This window comes from Echiichthys vipera, assembly GCF_963691815.1.
Source record: "Echiichthys vipera genome assembly, chromosome: 1".
NCBI classification, from domain to species: domain Eukaryota; kingdom Metazoa; phylum Chordata; class Actinopteri; order Perciformes; family Trachinidae; genus Echiichthys; species Echiichthys vipera.
This window is the reverse complement of record NC_139826.1, coordinates 37,192,985-37,214,570: the sequence shown is the minus strand read 5'-3', so window position 1 is coordinate 37,214,570 and position 21,586 is coordinate 37,192,985. Positions and strand designations below refer to the sequence as shown.

General features: G+C 44.1%; 1 protein-coding gene across 5 annotated transcripts in view; it reads right to left on the bottom strand.

Annotated features, from left to right (window-relative positions):
- Window positions 1-4,986: 4,986 nt before the first annotated feature.
- Window positions 4,987-21,586, bottom strand: part of pacsin3 (protein kinase C and casein kinase substrate in neurons 3) — a 45,285-nt gene continuing 28,685 nt past the window's right edge. For 4 of the 5 annotated variants that reach the window (XM_083912158.1, XM_083912156.1, XM_083912157.1 and 1 more), the window contains 5 exons: window positions 20,250-20,425; window positions 17,214-17,334; window positions 12,752-12,891; window positions 11,239-11,420; window positions 4,987-7,514 (listed from right to left, as the gene is read on the bottom strand). In XM_083912158.1, the coding sequence (XP_083768284.1) occupies window positions 7,399-7,514; window positions 11,239-11,420; window positions 12,752-12,891; window positions 17,214-17,334; window positions 20,250-20,425 (735 nt within the window). In that variant the 3' untranslated portion in view covers window positions 4,987-7,398. The remainder of the gene's footprint in view (window positions 7,515-11,238; window positions 11,421-12,751; window positions 12,892-17,213; window positions 17,335-20,249; window positions 20,426-21,586) is intronic. The other variant, XM_083912160.1, reaches the window with a different exon arrangement.

Genomic DNA, 21,586 nt, shown 5'->3' with positions numbered 1-21,586 from the left:
GCGTTGTGGTTTCATGGGTAGTAATGTTAGCAGAATTATCTTTTTAGCTAACAACTTCCGTGTGTAGAGTCTTCAAAGGTCATCAAGAACATAAAACATGCCAATGACGCAGCTAGGCTAGCTGTGTCCCCCTGCTTCCAGTCTTTATGCTAAGCTAAGCTAATCACCTCCTGGCTCCAGCTCTTAGAAACTAACTGCCCGTCAACTGCCCATCACAAGCCCTAAGGAGGAGCTTCGAGCTTTGAAGACAGTTTACCTAGTGGCCAAACGTTGGAATTACAACGACCAAGTCTTTGCTCCCATTTGACTTTCATGGTGAAAGAGACGTCTGCGAATCAGTGGATACGTTTCTTTGGAGCGTCACAAACCCTGTGAACTGAATCTGATCCATTCGGTCCAATGGCATTTGGAGAGTCTAAAAGAGCTGCACGATTATTCAAGTTAGCCGGAGCGCTAAATGGAAACTAGTGAGTTAGTGTTGAACACTTCCTGTTAGCTCGTCTCGAAGTCGATGCTTGTCTTGAATGGGTTTTTGCTAAGATGCCTTTCATAAGTTCTGCGGTTAACACGGGCTGACGAGAGCTAAACGCTTTGCTCTACGACATAAATAATATTCCCCACTCGTGACGTTTGACGCCTGTACGCATCTTTCAAAGAGGTGGTTGCTAACAAGAGGCTAATCGTGTCTACAAACGTCGTCACGCCGTACGAGAAAACTCACTTAGAAGCCAGTGTGTGGTGTAGCTGGTTTATAGCCTCATGTTAGCTTCTTACTTCTGGAGATTGCACTGATGCTCAAGAAATCATAAAAGTGTTAATTTTTGAAGATTATCTTGCTTTACAAAACGTGTAACCATCAAACTTTTGTTCGCTACGGATATTTTATACAATAACCTTAAATAGGGAAGAAAAGGGGGAAATCCTGTCAACTTCTTCTTGAGGGAAACCGGGCGATGCTGACTTCAGGGTCGGCCTAGGAAGATTTGCCGCCCCTGTAGTCAAACGTTCTTTGGCTTCATGCACCACTGAGCAGCTTTATAGGAATGAACGCAGCTCCGCCTTCAACGCTATATCCAGTTCTTTTACACATCCGTAATCCAGCTCCACATGGCTTGCTCTGCTGCCCCCAAGTGCCCAAAACCTAATTTAAATCAGCTTTAACTGGTTAAAGTGACTTTTTTTTGGCATTTACATTTATCGAATAAGCCATAGAGACAGTTTTTCCCCCCGTGTAATAACTATTAAGGGAGAAATCCCAGATAGTCGCTAACAGTCGCTAACAGCCGGACGCAGCTAACACGGATTAGCTCGGGGCGGTACGGTGAAGGCATTCAAAGGTCTTTTTTAACCACTAATAGTACTGAAAATAACACAAGAAGAGTCCCTACACGGAAAACAAAGCACCAACAACGTAGTTAGTGAACCCAGAGTTTATTAAAAGAGTATTTTAAAGACTTACCTACTGGCCCCTGTACCAGCTCCTCTCATAGTAAAGTCCATTCAAGTGGATTACCAAAGTCAATCCCAAAGGAAGGAGCCCATTGGTGCTTTGTTTTGTGTGTAATCATCAAGCCCCCGACACAGTGACTTCCTGGTTGATCCAATCAGGAAGTGCCAAACACTGCAGTTCTCTGAGTGTCCACTAGGGGCAGGTTTCATAACAGAGCAGTTTCTCATTGACCCCCATGTTAAACAGGCCGTTTACACAGCATCATTAAACCTGTTTAAGGACAAAAGAACATTCTAGTCTGTGTGTTTAGGTCATATCTCCATGACAACACTGAGGGGGAGGGGCTAGTTTTTATTTTATTGGAGGTTAAAGTTTATGAATAATTAGGGGCGTGGCCTCTTGAGTGACAGCTAGCCTCTGGCCCTCACTTCTCCTCGGAGGTAAACATCAGCCAGATGGACGTATCTCCCTCCCCCCAACGTCACATACATGCTCTTTTTTGATAAGGAAATGAGGCGTAGAAGATGGCGACTCCCGTAGGTGATGACGATTGGATCAAGTTGAGAGAACGGAGCCCGACAGAAACGCTATGTCCACTTTTTTTATAGCCTAGCGTTTAGATCGAAGCTGCATTCGACTGATATTTGATTGATTTCCAAATACTGTGCCATATGTGTGACGCTGTGTGAGCAAAACCATCCGTACTGGGTCACATTCAATTGTACATTAATGCAGCTAGCATGATCTAAACAAAGTTATATTATCGATGCATTTTAAGGAAAATGCCGACGTTACAACAAACTGTTTGAAACCCAGATGAAAAACCACCCGCTCTCTCTTTTACATAAACATTTTTTTGCAGAGCAACGATCTCAACTAAAGAGATGCGACATGATTTTGCATTTAATTTATTTTCTGATTGATGGATATTTAATTTTGCACTTTAACTCGATGCACGTCACCTCGGACATCACCGCATTCATCCGTTAAAAACAAAAAAAGTCTAAAAAAGTAACCTCAGATTTCTTTTAAGCAAATGTTTTGCAGCTTTCGGTTGAATATTAATATTTGTGAATGATTTAAAAACAGAAGTTAGCAGCATACACACGACATTTTCAGCTCATTTCCAAACGTTAATGAAGCTGAAGGTGCGGATCATTTCGCAAACGCGCTCTCGAAGGATCGAAGGCGCGAAAAAGCGGCGTGCGATCGAGCGACGTACGATCGAGCGTCTCGCTGCTAACGTCCGACGTGGAACCAGTTTCAACAGGAAGTGAAGATCATACGTTTTTTTGTACGTAAAGTCTCGACGTGAATAAACTTTATGCGTGTCTTTTTTCGTTTTACATCCTGCCATGTAATATGAAGCCGTAACAGATTTATCATTGTGAAGTTTGATTTTGCTGTACAGATAAAAAATTTGTCAATTTAATAAAACTGTCTGCAGATTTTCATAGATTTGACTTGAACCCCAGTGTTTTTTATTTATATATATTTCTATATTTTTGTTCATATTTAGGTTCATTTAATGAATGTAACCGTGTAACAGTATAATAGATATAATTAGTGGTGGAAAGAAACATTTAAGTACATTTATTTTGAGGTGTTTGTGCTCAAGATACTTTGCAGATTCAGATCAAAAATATAATCAATAAATAAATTATAATCGTAATATTATGGATTTAAACTTTAGTGATGATATTAAATAATGAAAATGAGCTCCAGCTACAACATTTAAATGATTAATTACTGTATCAATGATTATAATCCAATAATGTAGTATAAATTATTCTGAAAATGGCCATTTTCAACATTTGTGGACCAGAGGAAAAATAAATTACGACATAAAACGCATCTCAGCGAGAGACAGGCTGAACTCAAACAAACCACAACACAAGAGGGAGGTGCAGATCTATAAAAAGGTCACGTAACATCGTGTGTGCAGAAACATTAATGCAACTTTTACTTCCAGAACTTATAATGCACTCACCTGAAATCTCCGCAGGATGTTATTTGAATTATGAGCGAAACATGAGGAAGGAAACAGAAACGTCCAGCTGCAGAAAGCTCTTTATTGTTGCCTCCCACTTTATGCTCTGTACAGTTTATCATTTGGAAAGAAAAGGAAAGAATAAAGGAGCGACACCGTAGCGTTAATTATCTCTTCTTCTTCTTATTATTATTATATTACTCAGATGTCTACGTGGGTTAGCAGCAGGACAGAGGAGGCTCCCTCACACACGAACCACAAACTTAAACAGGAAAAAAACAAAAAAACAGACAGAATATCATCACTTTTTATCATTTCAGATGTTTGAGATGTGTGCGTGCGTCAGGGTCGCAGCGCCGTGAAACTAAACCGCCAACAAACCCACTTCTACAGGTTAAACAGCCCGAATCTAAAACAGTCAACGTTACTCTCCGCAGCCTCAGTCAGCCTTAAAAGAAAGAATAAATGAAGAATGATTGGTAAATGAAAGAGAATAATCTAGAAAGTAAAATACGTTGACTGTAAAAACGCTATTCTTAAAAAAGAAACAGGTAGCAACAATTTTCCCCGTCCATGATCGAAAATCAGAATATAAAGATATAAAGATACAGCTATCATCACGTTAAAAAAAAAAACATTAAAAGGAAAGAGAGTGAGTTCAGTGTGACACCTAAAAACCTATAAAAGAACCGAAGCGTAACGAGCGAAAAGAGACAAATCTAAAGGGTTTTAAAGTTCAGAAGCAGCAGAATCTACTGGTTTCTACTGGGACCAGACTGGAGGTCGTCATCGGGCGGCTGCGGCTCCTCGGGGCGGACAGCAGGGCGGCGCCACCCTCACACCGAGCAGTCGGGTTCAGTCCGTTACAAACAGAGAGGAGAAGTCCCTCCTGGACCTCGTGGGACTTTATTTCAGAGAGAATTTGTTCCGTCGTCGTGCAATTAACTACACGTAAGAAAAAAGAAGTCAGACTACGTCGTAGATCTGTCGTTTGTGTGAAAGCCCACGGTGAACGCCACCGTTCATCTCTCACAGTACACGTCACCTTTGCTCACTAGCTACGAACGTAGATGTTCCGCAACACATGGGACAATATATCGGGTAGCGAAAGAACGGGTGCAGCCCTTTTTAGACGGGATAATTTAGAGCTGCAGATCGAGTTGAATCAGTCAAATTTCGAATGTTTACAACTCTCACGCCCCTCCCCATCCACCACCGAGCTCCTCCGCTCCCTCCCATTGGCTGCTCGTCAGTGCGCGTGCACCAGATTCCTGTGTACGCGCCCGTGTCTTCTCTCATCGAAAACGGCTAGGGCTGCACACCCGTTGCTTGTGTCAGCGTTACATCCTGGTAGAATACGCACACGCAGGGGCCGCGGATTGAGCAAGACGTCACCTACGCGACTTTGGGGTGTGTCGTCTTTCTAATAACGTATTTTCACAGCCTCATACTTCGACAGTTTTACAACAAGCATATATTTCATGGCACAATTCAAACTAATCACCCCCCCCCCCCCCCCACGTACACTACTGAACATATTTTTTCCAAAATAAGGTCCCACGGTTGTCCACAGACTTTACTCCTCTATCAGAATGGTTATTTTTGCATTTCCATTGTCAAAAGTTGTGGATGGTACCAATAGTTCATTTGTCACCTCCTCTGTTGAGGATCTGATACTAAAAAGGTGGAGCTAGCAGCGCTGCAGCCACTGATCGGTGAAGACGTTCCTCTGCATCGTCAGTGAGAGCTGGACCAAGGGATTAAAAGGTTTTTCCGCGCCGGAAACACGCGCAAGTGTTTGATGGGAACGAGGCTTAAGGGCCGTCGACACCAAGAACTGACGGGAACCGTGTCTGTGCGTCTTTCAGCGCCACGGGGGCGAGGAGTTTGAGTACGTAGCCTACAAAATAGAGTTTGAATGTGACGCCCTGTGTTCAGATGCATTCTGATTGGCTGTGAGTGTTTCCATCATTATCGTATAGTTGTGGTTTTAAAAACTCTATATTTATGGTTATGTTATTGTCCTCGGTGTGGACGGCCCTTTGAGGCACTGACAGTCTTTCACTGGGTTCATTTCCTCGATGATGAAGATGAGGATGAAGAGGAGCATCCACGCTGGATCAAAAACTGCCCTGAAATCCAAAGTTCTTGGATAAATTGATTCTTTTCCCCACATAAAGTTGATTTTATACATTGATGATAATATATATTATATGGGAAATGTTTTCTTGCAGAGTTTGATGCGTCTGTCCGTACAACTCGGGTGTAGATGTAAGCATGTAACCGGGGTAACGTGTATGTGACCACAGACCGTACAAAAGTGAAGCCCGACGATCGGGCGCCGCCATTTTATAGCATCAAGTAACTGATTAAAACCAAAGGAACAAGAAAAACAAACACTCGAACGAGCATCAGTGTAATAAAAACGTCCTACGTCGAAAGAAACCATCTCTGGGAAAAATGTACTTGAAACTTTTAATTTTTAGTTTGGCGCATGTTCCATCTGCTAACCTCGAAGGGGCGGGACTTATGGGCTGTACTGCAGCCTTCCACCAGGGGGCGGGCTTATAGGCTGTACTGCAGCCTGCCACCAGGGGGTGGACTTATAGGCTGTACTGCAGCCTGCCACCAGGGGGCGGACTTATAGGCTGTACTGCAGCCTGCCACCAGGGGGCGGACTTATAGGCTGTACTGCAGCCTGCCACCAGGGGGCGGGCTTATAGGCTGTACTGCAGCCTGCCACCAGGGGGTGGACTTATAGGCTGTACTTCAGCCTGCCACCAGGGGGTGGACTTATAGGCTGTACTGCAGCCTGCCACCAGGGGGCGGACTTATAGGCTGTACTGCAGCCTGCCACCAGGGGGTGGACTTATAGGCTGTACTGCAGCCTGCCACCAGGGGGCGGGACTTATAGGCTGTACTGCAGCCTGCCACGAGGGGGCGGGACTTATAGGCTGTAGTGCAGCCTGCCACCAGGGGGCGGTCTTATGGGTTGTACTGCAGCCTGCCACCAGGGGGTGGACTTATAGGCTGTACTGCAGCCTGCCACGAGGGGGCGGGACTTATAGGCTGTACTGCAGCCTGCCACCAGGGGGCGGGACTTATAGGCTGCACTGCAGCTTGCCACCAGGGGGCGATCCAGGTGCTTTGGCTTCACTTTTGTGGAGCAGTCAAGCCTTCCATCGCTATATACAGTTTACAGTCTATGGTTGTTAGCTGTGTAGCCACCTAACTAACGTAAATTAAGTTGTTGTGGAAACAAAATGAAGCGTTCCCCAGCGCCAGAAAAATACGCCATGTGCCCCACGCTCTAACCCGTATATATGAGCTGTGAGCAGGACCGGTCTTCTCCTCTAACTCTGCAAGAAAGAGAATCAACTTTTATCCGGGAAAATGTCAAACTATTTCTAAAATAAGCAGCATGTTTTGGGGTGAGTTTGATTGACAGATGCTCCGGCCAATCACAGTCAGGCCGTGGTGGCTGCTCTCACTGCTGCTCCACCTCCTCCAGGTTTTGTCCTCTTTGATTAAATGTGGATTTTCTGACTCTAGAGACAGAAGATGATCCGCAGCGAGCAGGAAAGCAAAAAAATAAAAATCCAGGGTTTGATGAAACCATGTCAGATGCACGGCATGTTTTTCTCCGGTGTCTGTCGGCGTCTGCAGGCCTCCGGACGCTTCTCTCTGCCTGAAAAAGCTTCTGTCAAACAACAACAACCACGTCCTCGACCTCGCGCTGAGTAAACAGCCTTTCACAACACGTGGACTCTTCCCACCGGCTGATTTTCAAAAAAACGCAGCTCAAAATAAAGAGAGAAAAACAAAAACAAAAAAACTCAGTGACGAGTTTTAGAGTCAGTCAGTCTGGTTTCACGTGTCAGCACTAATAGCTTTTGATTGGTCCTGGCATCTTGAGTGTAGCTGTACCATTGACTGTGTGAGCGGAGAGGGCGGGCCATCAGGAGGAGGCGGCCTGGACGTAGTTGGCGGGGTAGAGGCCGACCTGACCGCTGCTCAGCTGTCCTTTACACCAGCCCTGCTCGTCCTCCTCCCCCATCTTCAGCAGCTCCTCGCCTGCAGGAGAGAAGAGGGTCAGACGGGTTCAATCAAAGCGTTTAAACCAAGCCCCCCACCACAGCCACTTCCTGGTTGATCCAATCAGGAAGTGCCAAAAACTGCAGTTCTATGAGTGTCCACTAGGGGCAGGTTTCATTACAAAGCAGTTTCTCATTGACCTCCATGTTAAACAGGCTGTTTCACAGCATCATTAAACCTGTTTAAGGACAAAAGCACATTCTAGTCTGTATGTTTAGCTCATATCTCCATGACAACACTGAGGGGGGTGAATTATTTTGTACCAGGCTAGTTTTTATTTTATTTGAGGTTAAAGTTTATGAAAAATTAGGGGCATGGCCTCTTGAGTGACAGCTAGCCTCTGGTCCTCACTTCTCCTCGGAGGTAAGCATCAGCCAGATGGACGTAACTCCCTCCCCCCAACGTCACATACATGCCCTTTTTTGGTCAGAGGAAATGAGGCGCAGTCAAACTCTGAGAAGATGGCGACTCCTGTAGGAGAGGACGATTGGATCAAGTTGAGAGAACGGACCTCGATGGAGACGCTACGTCCATTTTTTATACGGTCTATGGTTTAAACACTGAATGTTGGAGGAAACAATAAAGATCACAGCTGGAGGAGGAGAGGCCACCTGGTCCTGGTTCAGGATAAGCAGAGCTGAGCTCGGCTAAGCGTTTCCAAACTAAGGTCCCTCCTCCTGTGGTCCCATCAGGTTTCATTAACCCGGCGTCCTTCTGACCTCCCCACGGGGCACGGCCGCCTGCAGAGGACGGACTACAGCTCCACAGAGCGGCCTGGTTGAACCGACCTACGGTGTCCGCGCAGACCTGAACGCCCCCCCAGCCCCTTTTAGATCAGTGTTTGGTTTCACAGCACATTACAGCACATTATTTTTTTCTGTCATTAAAAAGGACAAACTACATTAATCTACTTCAGTGTGTGTCTAACTTTCACCCGCAGCCTCTGCACTTCCATCGAGCCTCTTTTCAGCAGCAGTGCAGACAAAAGAGCATCTTGTGACGGTGTAAAGTGTTGGAGCAATGGCACCTTCCCTCCTTCCAGTGCCCGTTGCTCAGACTACATCTAACTTTGAACATTAGGTGTCTCCAGAACCACATTTTGCCGTGATGACACGTAACCCCTTTTCACACAGAGACTCGAAATGAAGGAAAAATGAAACGCCGGAGAGAGAGAGAGAAAAGAAAGAGGGGAAGAGACGGTGGACTTCTGCAAGTTATCAATGACTTCGGCTTCTCTGAACGCTGCCTTTTCACATTTTCATCCTCCTGCGGGTCAACTCGTGCGTCACTCCTGTGTGTCGTTTGCTCTGCCGGTGTCAGCTCAGCTCTGGGATCACCTTCGCTGCAACATATCAGTCTTTTCAGCAAGAGGCCCAGGTGGTGTGAGTACAAACGGGCCTGGAAGGGGGGGGACAAGGACCCTAAAGCACGGGGCACGGTGCGGAAGGACAGTGTGAGTGCGCCCTAAATGGTAATTACTCGTTAGGCTCAAACATCCAAATCACATTCTTGATACAAACCATAAAACCACTCAGAAGGGGTTTTACTTCCAACAAGAATAACAACAACGTAAGTATTTAGAGACACAGTTTTCTTTTTTACACTAAGAGAAAACTGGAGTTATTCCGTCAAAATAAAAGCATTGATCCCGTCCGAATGCTTTTATTTGAGGATGAAACCGCACACATCACGCAGCGTTACAGCACAAACACACGGTTCTCATGTTGGAGCGATCTGGTTCAAGTCACAGAAACAAGACACTTTTACGTCTTATAGATGACGTGTCATTTTAGAGATGGAGAGAGGTTTTATTCATCTCCTGAAACTGCAGAGTTTCACTGATTTATTTATTTATTCTGCAAAAGCTGAGATGTTCCTGTGACTCAGAAGCAAAGATCAACATTCATAAAGTAACAGCTGAGACTGAGGTCAGACATGACAGGAGGAACGCTTGACTTCATCCCAGTCTGACTGCATTAGATCGTCCGTACTCACGTCTGGATCAGTGTGTTCGACATGTGTGTGTGTGTAAGTGTGTTCGACATGCGTGTGTGTGTGTGTGTGTGTGTGTGTGTGTGTGTGTAAGTGTGTTAAGACGAGGCATCACAGGTTTGAAAATAAGAAAAAACATCTTTTGGGACTTTTTCAGGCTCTTTTTCCCACTAATGTCTATAAATATATAAGTTTGTGAAGCTGTCGTTTCATAAAAATGTGCAAATCACTAAATTTTAATAGGAAATCATTCATTTTCTGATTTTGTCTGTAAATTCTCCTGAGGTCTGGATTACTGCCTGACTCTATGCTGGTGCATATAAAAACAGGGAAAGTTTTTTGTTTTTTATGATTGCTGTATTTTTCTATGATCGATCGTCTTTTTCAAAGGAGTAAAAAATAATAATTGTCTCACTTCTGTTGAACATCATCGACTGTCTTTAAAGATAAACAAAATAAAATATCAATGAGGAAAAAAAGAAACACGCCGTTCAGATTTTCAGGTGAAAAAAGACGCCGAGAAAGAAAAAACAGACGCACTTCGATAAATACTAATTAACGTTTGCACTTTTGACACCGTTGCTGATAAAGTTGAACTTTACCAAATTTAATTTTTTTCTGCAATATTGCCCATTTGCACTAAACATGTATATATTTATATCTTTCGTCTTGTCTTCTTTGGTATATACTTTATTTTTAGTTTGTATTTTTCAGTGCTCTCATCTCATCTTCAGCCTCTTATCCGGGGTCGGGTCTCGGGGGCAGCAGTTTTAGCAGGGGACCCCAAACTTCCCTTACCCGGGCCACATTAACCAGCTCTAACTGGGGGATCCTGAGGCGTTCCCAGGCCAGTGTGGAGATCTAATCTCTCCACCTGGTCCTGGGTCTTCCCCGAGGCCTCCTCCCAGCTGGACGTGCCTGGAACACCTCCCTAGGGAGGCGCCCAGGGTTCATCCTTACCAGATGATCCTGAACCACCTCAACTGGCTCCTTTCAACGCAAAGGAGCAGCGGCTCTACTCCGAGTTCCTCACGGATGCTGAACTTCTCCCCCTCTCTCTAAGGGAGACTCCAGACCCCCTCCTGAGAAAACCCATTTCGGCCGCTTGTACCCGCGACCTGGTTCTTTGGGTCCTGACCCAGCTTTCATGACCACAGGTGAGGGTAGGAACCAGGACTGAGCGGTAGATCCAGAGCTTTGCCTTCCTCAGCTCTCTTTTCGTCACAACGGTGCGGTAGAGCGACTGCAGCTCCGCCCCCGCTGCTCTGATTCTCCGGCCAAACTCACGCTCCATCGTCCCCTCACTCGTGAACGTGATCCCCAGGTACTTGAACTCCTTCACTTGGGGTGCTTTTTGTATTTTTGTGTATTGTGCACACAGAGGAGAGTCGAATTCCTTGTATGTTTGCACATGAATGGCAAATAAAGCTGATTCTGAACTTTACAAAATTTTACCGCTATGCACTTTTCATAGTTTCCATAGATCACAACTGATTCCTCTCCTTATTACAACACAGCGTTGGTGTTTGTGGTACTCCAGTGTTTCCCCTATACCTGCCTTGTTCTTGATGTTTCTAGTGCAGCTTTTCATCCTTTTAATCGTTTGTGTTTTGCACATTTAATGAAACGACAGCAGCCGTGAATCTAAAAGCAAAAGTCCCCTCTGCCCTGTGATGCCTCCCCGTCTGAAAGCATTAGTAGGTGTTAATACCTGCTTTAAAGCTGAGCTCGTCGGCCTCCTGGCCCACGTAATCATAGAGCGCTCGGACTCGCACCGCCTCTACCTGATCCTCCACCTGATCCTCCTCGTCCTCCGCCTCCCCCACGCCGTTCACCGCCAGCACCTTCTTAGGACTCTCCTCGTCCGACCAGTCCGACGAATAATCTTTCACCCTGAGAGGAGAGGGACAGGAAGGTGAAGAGTCGCGCTGTTTCCCGGACATCATCATTGCTCATCAATAAAAGTGATATTTGAAACCTTTACTTTGAAATCTATTGTATGTTTAAGGCACCAAATATAATGAAGTTAAACTAGGTTCATAGAAATCTTAATTAAGTTGCAATCTGGTGTTTGGCTGCAGGCTGAGGTTCTCCCTTTAGACTAAAACTTAATGGTCCCTGACTGAAGGGGCCGTAAATAAACGAATAGAGGCTCCGCTGAAGCGTCGCACTTCTCCCTGGCAACCGCAGCTGTCGTCACCGCGAACGTCCAGAGGTGAAAAGAGTGTGAGTGGAGGTTCAGACGCAGCAGTGAGGAAGAAGAGCTCACGGAGGACGGGCAGTCTGCAGCACCGCAGGAGATTCTTGTTGTCAAGAATGTGGCGACTATGGCTCAGTGGGAGAGTGGGTCGTCCTCCATTCGAGAGATTGGCTATCCCCACCTTCCCCGGTCCACATGTGGAAGTGTCCTTGGGCAAGACACTGAACCCTGAATTGCTCCTCGTGCTGCGCATGGCAGTGGACATCTATATACCATCTAATCTATCCATTCACACCACATTCACACACCCATCAGTGTGAATGACTGTGTGAATGGGTGAAAACACTGTGGAAGCGCCTTGAGTAGTCAGAAGACTAGAAAGGCGCTTTATAAGTACAAGTGCCAGTCCAGTCCGTTCTCCGTGTCAGACGTGTTCTCACTCACTGCGCCGACGGAGCCCGTTCTACATTTTGGTCACGATGACTTCAGCATCAGTCTCGGTAGCAGACGTCCTTGAATCTCGTCGTCGCTCCGGTTTTTGTTGCTATCTTTGCGTAAATCGACCATCTTCTACTTCACCACCGGAGGTTTGTTTTGCTCTGCCGAAGCGGGATCTAAACGTCATCTACACGCCCCTTTCATTCTCCGTGAATACGCCGGAGAATGAGGTTTTTAGACGGTCGTTGTACGCGGGAGCTTGGAGGGTGAACTCTATTTGCCGTCCGGTCCAACTGAATCGGACAGTTGCGTTCCCTCATACAGCCCAGCCGGGTAATGTCGAGGTCATTTCAGGTTTAGTGCACGTGTGTGAAAGGAGGCGTGAGTTTGGATCCGGTTTATAAAGACAGAATAACAGACGAACAGGAAGCCGCTGACGGCTGCACAGAAAGTCCCTTTAGATGTCTTAAAACAAATTTCAGATGTGTAGACTACATTTATGCAACACTACAAGTCCCAATGATGATCTGGATTCACTGCTCACCGAAGAGCGAGCACGCACACACACACGCACGCCTCCTCCTACCTCGTGTCCAGGGTGATGGGACTTGGCGGGATGTCCTCTCCCCCCGAGGAGACGATGTTGGTGAGGGTGACCACGTTGTCCTCAGAGTGGCCACTTCGCTCCTTCCTGCTGATGGAGCGACTCGCCTCTGGAGACCACTCCTGCGCACACACACACACGTACAAAAAGTTTAAATTAGCAATTAAACATTTGTGCCCTTTCCCCTCGGTCAGATGTGACATCTTGCATAGTCAACACAAGCCCACTTTGACGTCAGTGTCCGGTCTATGATGACGCTTTAAAGCGTGAGGTGTGACTCGAGGCATCACTGCGCCGTTATCATGCAGCTGTCAGTTGTCGTCACGGTGGCTGCACACGTGACAAAGGTGTGTCCTTCAGTTTAAAACTCTGAAAGTTCAGTCTCAGTCAAATTGTGGTGACGCGACCCAATTACATGTCTTGAATACAACAGAACTGAATATACACTCAGCGGCCACTTTATTAGGCGCACCTGGTGCTTAATATACGTATAGTAGTAGTATAATAGTGTGTTTGGAGCAAATGTCCTCACAAGTATAGTAATATCACCACACTGTCTCTCAAGGAGGAGACAAAGTGAGGTCATTTACCTGCGCCGTAAAAAGCCTTTTGAATGTGTGAGAAAGACGCAGGAGTGTGTGTGTGTGTGTGTGTGTGTGTGTGTGTGTGTGTGTGTGTGTGTGTGTGTGTGTGTGTTGGGACAAAGGCTCTCTGTGTGCGGACGCCAGCAGATTCCTCGGAGGACAGAAGAGATTGGTTTCTTTGTGCCAACATGTCGCTCTAAACTTCAGTTCTGGAGAAACTGCAGAAGATTAAATAAAGTTCACGTTGTTGTTTCAGTAAAAACTCTTTTGTGTGTTTGAAATAATGTTTTAATGGTGCTCATCAATTTAAAAATAGAGACTTCTGAAAGTGAGATTTAGTTTTAAATACACGCAAACAATTATTATAGTTATTATTATCATCTATTAAGTATCTTTATTTACTATTTTTATATTTATTAAGTGTTATTATTGCTTATTATTATGATTAAGTATTTATCTATTTATTATTATTATTATTCATTAAGTATTATTATGTTTTCATCTATTTATTATTAATATTAGTATGTATGAAGTATTATTTTTCTGTTTGTTATTAATTATTATTAATATTTATTAAGTATTATTATTATGTATTTATCTATTTATTATGTGTTATTAGTGTTATTATTATGAGAAAGTATGTATCTATTATTATAATTATTATTATTTATTGAGTATTATTATGTATTCATCTATATATTATTAATATTAGTATTTATTAAGTATTATTATTATGTTTCTGTTATTATGTTTCTTTTTATTAAGTGTTATTGTTATAATTTATTAAGCATTATTATTTATTTGTATTGTTAATTATTATTGCTATTATTAATCATCAGGGGTTATTCCTGGTGAAACATCTTGTAGTGACTGAGTTTTCAAAAAAGCAGAATATAAATACAATGTATTATTATTATTATTGTTATTATTAAGTATCTTTATTTTATTTTTTGATTTATTGTTAATGTAATTATTATTAATCAAGTGTTATTATGTATTTATCTATATATTCCAAAATATAATTATTATTTATTAGGTGTTATTGTTATTTATAAAGTCTTATTTATTATGATGCATTTGTGTATTTATAATTAATTCCTATTATTAATCATCAGGGTTTATTCCTGGTGAAACTTCTTGTAGTTGACTCAGTCTTCATAAAAGCACAATGTAAATACAACGCACACACACGCACACACGCACGCAGCCAAACATAAGTCCAGATGATTGTATCTCTATTGTAACTCTGCAGAACTTTTCACAGACAGAAAATAGGACGACAACAATTCCTTCATTGTGCAGCAGGAACAGAGAGGGGGGGGGGGGTGTGTGTGTGTGTGTGATGATAATCAGCTGTCATCGTCCTCAGCACGGATTCAAAACTCAGGAAATGGAAGAACATGAAAAAAGAGCTGATGTCTCACTCTTCTTCTATTTTTAACTTTGTGTTCTGGTTTCAGCACTGAAGAGCTCTTCACCGTGGCTAAATTAGCTTAGCATAAAGACTGGAAACAGGGGAAACATGCTAGCATGTTAGCATAAAAAGATTTTTACGGTTACATTTTCAGACATATTCAAAAAACAAAGATCAAATGTAACTTCCTTTCCTTACCCTGCCATGCTCGCCTGTGTTGGTGCTTTATACAGTTCAATTCAATTCAATTTTATTTACAGTGTCAAATCATAACCAAAGTTATCTCAGGACACTTTACAGAGTAGGTAAAGACCACACTCTATGACTTATTTATGATAAACACAGACCCAACAATTCCCCCGTAGAGTACGGTGGCGTTGAAAACCTTCACTATAACAGACAGGAACGTCAGACAGACCCAGCTCTGTGGAGGACGCACATCTGTCCTGACACAATCAGCTTAAAAATAAAATCATAGCTTAGGGCTCGTAAGCCCGAGCTGTAAGATTTATCAAAGAGGAAAGTTATATATTTATATATATAATAATTTAATATATATATATATATATTTAATTATTAAACAGTAAACTATATAGGGAATGACCGAGATTTTGGACACTACACTGGAATTCTCTAACAAAGCGTTGCGTCTGTGGACCTGCGGATGTACGTGTGAGAGAAGCAGGTGCGTCCAGCATCATGTAAACACACAGTGGTGTAAACCTGTTTACAGTCTGCTTATGGTACAAACCTGCACTCAGGAGGACGATAACAGGCTGTATTGATGTTGCATGTTAGTTTCAAGGTTAAATCACAAATAAAATTGTTGAAATTTGGATGGTGTTAGTCTGGTTTTGTTAAGGATGCTTGTGCGTCCTGACTGCAGGCTGTAAAAGCCCACGGTTCATTTATCTCACGAGCGAGTAACGGCAGTAAGCTCAGGAGGAACTCGTCAGCTTGTGAGGAAATTTTTTTTATGAATTCATCCATCTTCAACCGCTTGTCCCTATCGGGTTTGCGGAGGGCTTGAGCCGATCCCAGCTGACATCGGGCGTGAGGCGGGTCCCACCCTGGACAGGACGCCAGTCTATCACAGGGCACATAGAGACGCACAGAGACAGACAACCATTCACACCTACGGGTGATTTAGAGTCATCAATGAACCCAACACCTGCACGTCTTTGGACTGTGGGAGGAAACCGGAGAACCCGGAGAAAACCCACGCAGACACGGGGACAACATGCAAACTCCACACAGAAGGGCCCCAGTTGGGATTCGAACAAGGAACCCTCATGCTGAGAGGCGACAGTGTTTACCACCACAACACCATGCCGCCCTCTTTTGTTATGAAGTGGCACTGTAAATAAAATTGAACAGAACAGATACCTGGCTACCGTTAGCACCTCTTCTTCTTCTCCTCCGGTAAAACACGACCAGAGCATTGTAAACAGGTATACAGTACAATTGTACGTCGTATGCACACTCTATTTCATAGTGGACTATATAGTGAATGAAATGAACCACGGAGAATTCGAACACCTCTACAAAATGGCGTACACACTCTCTAGTGCGCTGCTTCTGTGATAGGGAACGATTCCGAACACGGCTCTAATCGTGAATGAGACAAGATGGAGGGCTCACCTGCAATTACATCTAACCACCAAAGAGGCCGCTAGAAACACTTGATCTCAAATCAGGGGGCGGCCGGTGGAACAGTGGGTGGAGCAGTCGCCCCATGTAAAGAGGCTGAAGGTCCTCGAGGCAGCAGCCGCGGGTTCGACTCCGACCTGCGGCCCTTTGCTGCATGTCTCCCCCCCTCTCTCTCTCTCTCACCCCATTTCCTGTCTGTCCTATCTGATAAAGGCTTGAAAACTGCCAGAAAAAATAATAATTTAAAAAAAAAGTATCTCAAATGTTTTGGAGTACAACTTTAAGCTCTGTGAAGAAACAATCGTTTGTCCTTCGGTTTCCCAGAATCTGTTTTTTTTTCTCATCTGTAAATATTTGTTTGTCCTCAGTGACCTGCAGGTCTGCAGAGCTGAAGAGGAATCTGTAGATTTCCACCAACAACTACAGTATATAACTCTGTCTGTGTGTGTGTGTGTGTGTGTGTGTGTGAGTGAGTGAGTGAGTGAGTGAGTGAGTGTGTGTGTGTGTGTGTTCAGACATTCCTGACCCCACTCAGAAGTCTCGCCCACACAACCAGGCTTTCACTGGAAGCCTGTTTAATATTCAATCTGTCTCTGACGTGGCACGCACGCACGCACGCACGCACGCACGCACGCACGCACGCACGCTACTGCCCTCTTGTTTTACTTGACTTGTTTAAAAAAAACTTGTATGAATAAAGATCGAAAACAGTGTTTGTGTGTGTGTGTGTGTGTGTGTGTGTGTGTGTGTGTGTGTGTGTGTGTGTGTGTGTGTGTGTATACGTGTGTGTCCGCACCTCAAACTGTGGCCAGTTCATGCTCATGCCCGGTCCGTGGGTGTTCCTCCACCATCTGAGGTCTTCGGTGTCATTGGCTGCTTGGATGGTCTGACCCAGGTCCCGGTGCAGAGCTTTGAACCTATTGGACCAAGAGACCGTCAATCATCACACCTCCTTTACGCTTCAGTTCCAGGCTCTTCTGTCTGACTTTGTGTCGTATAATTAAGTGTTTTACGCCTTTGTTTACATATTTCATTGGCAGGTATGTTGCATTTACTGATAACGGTGTGTATTCTGCGGGCTGGGCCTTTTCAAATCAGGAAGCCTCCATTTAAAAGAGGTGGAATTCCAGATAAGACTATTATATTTACATATTTCCGAGTCAGCATTATCAGCTCTGCGCCGGTTCGTTTACACTCAGAGACGATATGAAGGAAAACTAGTAGAACCGCTCTGTGGTTGTTGCGGGCCTCCGCAGACCAGCCCCGTTACAAGAACTCCCCAGACCCCCCTCGCATATGTAGGGAAGTATTTAGTGTGTTTCTCTCAAATCTTTACAATTTGATTATACTTCGGATCTGACGAAACGTTATGAGGTCGCGGTGAAGTTGACCTTTGACCCTTTGGATATAAAACGTCATCACTCCATCATTTTTTATCATATTAGACATTTGTGGGAAAAACAATCTAACAATTATAGTAGGAGTTCCTGAGTTATGGAGCTGTGACCTCCATGCATCCTCGACTCCAAGTGGATGTTTGTGCCACATTTGAAGAAACCCCGTCCAGGAAGCATTATGTGTCTGACGCAGACGCACAAAAATGCATCATTTTATCTGCAAACAACTTTCTCAGGAGCTGCAGGGAAATGACTGAAGGTTGAACTTCTACTGAAAAACCGACGTAGCGTCTCTGTCGAGGTCCGTTCTCTCAACTTGATCCAATCGTCCTCGCCTACGGGAGTCTCCATCTTGTCAGACTTTGACTCCGCCTCACTTCCTCTTACCAAAAAAGGGCATGTATGTGACGCTGGGGGGAGGGAGATACGTCCATCTGGCTGATGTTTACCTCCGAGGAGAAGTGAGGACCAGAGGCTAGCTGTCACTCAAGAGGCCACGCCCCTAATTATTCATCAGCAGCTATTGTCATTCTAGTGACAAGCTTCTCTTCTAAGTCTTTCTTCCTATGATCTCTCCCTCGCTGAGACCAACAACCACTAAGCTTTATGCAAATAGTTGTGCGATGACGTCAACAATATGCAAATGAGCGTTAGACTCTAAAAACGAGCTAAAATGAGTCATAAATCAAACTGGTTTCTTCCAAAGCTGCAGCTTTTTTGGATCAAATTCCTTCTTTGCATTAAGAAAATAAAGAATTTTGATCCTTCACTTTGATATATAAGGTAACAAGTCACTTTTTGCAAGATCGAGTCAAGTCTAAAGTCTCAGGGAAGTCCTAATCAAGTCTCTTATGGTTTAATCAATAATAATATAGAGTTGGATGCAACCGTATTGTATAATTACTAAGGGTCCCAACTAATGACACCTTATGCTCTGGTGTAAATAAAGAAAGTCTGCTGCTTCCTTTACCTGGACTCATCACAAACACACCTGAAACTCCAGCTCCTGCTCTCAGTGGAGGATTTTAAAGATATTTTAAAGAACTTGGAGGCAGACACATCTGGCTGCAGATATTCTGCGTGTTATATATTCACGATTATGTTTGATTTTGATTGAGTCCGAGTCCCCATCTCTTATAAATACCCACTTCATTTGGCTGCAGAGCTTCAGATAAGCTTCAAATGAACATGTTGACAAAGGATTTAATTCCCATCCATAACACTGGGGTCGCGTTAAAAAGGGACCTCTTCACAGCCAGTATGGACAAGAGGAACGATTACAGCGACCACAAACAGTTTACACACACACGCACGCACGCACGCACGCACGCACGCGCAACAAAATAGTTTACAGACAAACTTTTAAAGATGCAAACTTCCTTTTAAAGGCTCATGCACGATGCATGAACTCAGTTGAGGTAATGACAAAGTAAACCTTTAAGAAACAAAAGACAAACAATGAAATAAAAATAAAGTCGTTTCCTCTTCACAGTTAGTTTTTCCAGTTTTTTGGACAAAGATCTTGTTGGACCAATCGAAGTTACCGTGGTAACAGTGGCTTGTTTAAATAGAGCGAGGGGTCAATAGTTAATGGACAACACCACGGGTTTGCGATTAACTCCTGTGTACATACACACATGTTCACACGCACACACACAGTTCTGCATGCCTTCATCCTGAGTCATCAAGAATCATATTTATACTCCGCGGTTTATCGAATATACCCGATGTGTCGCGGATCCTTCGTCACAGGATGTTCTAAACGACTGTATGAAAAACATCAAATATATATTGTCATGTCATTTCTTCTATCTTTTTCTGTCTGGACCGCTCTCTCCCTGGGCGAGTGTGTGTGACCCGAGGTGTGTGTTTGTATCTGCAGGGCGGCAGGAAACAGGGAAAGAGTCTGGAGAGTGAAATAAGCACCAAAGCAAGTTTTTACGCAGCTCCTAGTGTCTGAGCATGAAGCTTTGTTGGCGCTTTTGAGTCACGTTTCTGTGAAAACCGTGATGTTGCAAACCATAATCCATTCACGAGCAGTGATCTGCAGCTGTAGGTCATCGGTTTTGTTCGTGAGAGACCGCACATTGGCGAGGAAAACGCTAGCTAGTTACAGCGGATGAGGTGTTAGCTTGGTAGCGGCCGTTGTCTTGGCGAGGGAAAACTGACAGACGACCAACAGACTTAAAACTAACGAAGAAGATAAGTTCACATCTGCACAATCAGCAGTTAAAAGCCGGTGTGTGTGTGTGTGTGTGTGTGAAGCCTGGTTTAAATACCATTATATTAATTTGGTTGAGTTCTCCTTCCTTTTTGCATCTATGACGTGATTTAGAGGAAATTTCAAAATATCGAGATAAACAGTATATTGCAATAATTTTTATAGGCCATATATAGTGTGAGTATGTGTGTGTGTGTGTGTGTGTGTGTCCTACCCTTCTTTGGCGGACAGGTCGAGGTGCTTGTGGAGGTCCAGCATGACGTCTTTGAAGAAGCGCAGCCTGTTACGCTCGGCCTCCTGGGTGAGGTCGAACACCTGCTCCATGTCCTCCATGTAGCGAGGGTTACAGCGGTTCAGCTCCTCCAGGGCCTTCGTGTAGCGGTCCTTCACCTGCAACACACACACACACACACACACACACACTGAGCTCCTGTACAACCCTACATTCACAAAGATGAAGTGAATCAAATGTGCTTCTGTGCAGCGTTCACACTGTTACAGCTGCTGTGACTATAATCTACTGTATGTAATACCCGCAGCTGAGAGTGTGTGTGTGTGTGTTTAGTAGTGTTGAGTACGCCGTGCTTTAATTCTACATTCGTCAGATTAAATGAGCCTAAGAGGCGGTTCATGGAGAGCGGAGATGAACCTTCAGTTAACGGATGTTTTTGTTTTTTTTTTTTTTGCTCCATCGCACGTGTGTGTGAGGTTATTGGTTGCGTGTGAGGCTGATGTCAGATATTGGTCCCTTCGAACGTGTCAATTTAATTCAATTCAATTTTATTTACAGTGCCACATCATAACAAAAGTTATCTCAGGACACTTTACAGAGTAGGTAAAGACCACACTCTATGACTTATTTATGATTTACATAGACCCAACAATTACCCCGTAGAGTACGGTGGCAACGAAAACCTTCACTATAACAACCGTGTGTGAATAGAAAGATGAGATGTGGGTAAAAAAAAAAAGTCATCAAAGAACTGTTGGAAAATAGTGTTTGTGAATTCACAACGCACTGACTGTTTCTTTGAACAACAGTGTTCTCAGTTTAGTGACGATTTGATTCACAGAGTTCTCATTGACCATGTTAAACAGGCCGTTTTCACAGCATCATTAAACCTGTTTAAGGACAAAAGAACATTCTAGTCTGTATGTTTAGGTCATATCTCCATGACAACACTGAGGGGGGTGAATTTTTTTGTACCAGGCTAGTTTTTATTTTATTGGAGGTGAAAGTTTATGAATAATTAGGGGCGTGGCCTATTGAGTGACAGCTAGCCTCTGGCCCTCACTTCTCCTCGGAGGTAAGCATCAGCCAGATGGACGTATCTCCCTCCCCCCAACGTCACATACATGCCCTTTTTTGGTCAGAGGAAATGAGGCGGAGTCAAAGTCTGACAAGATGGAGACTCCTGTAGGCGACGACAATTGCCCTGGGGCAGAGTGACAGAAGCGTGGCAGCCAATCAGCGCCTACGGCCCCTCCGACCACCTCCTCAAACATACAGCAGTCATACACATTCACACGAGGCAAGGTGGGTGAAGTGTC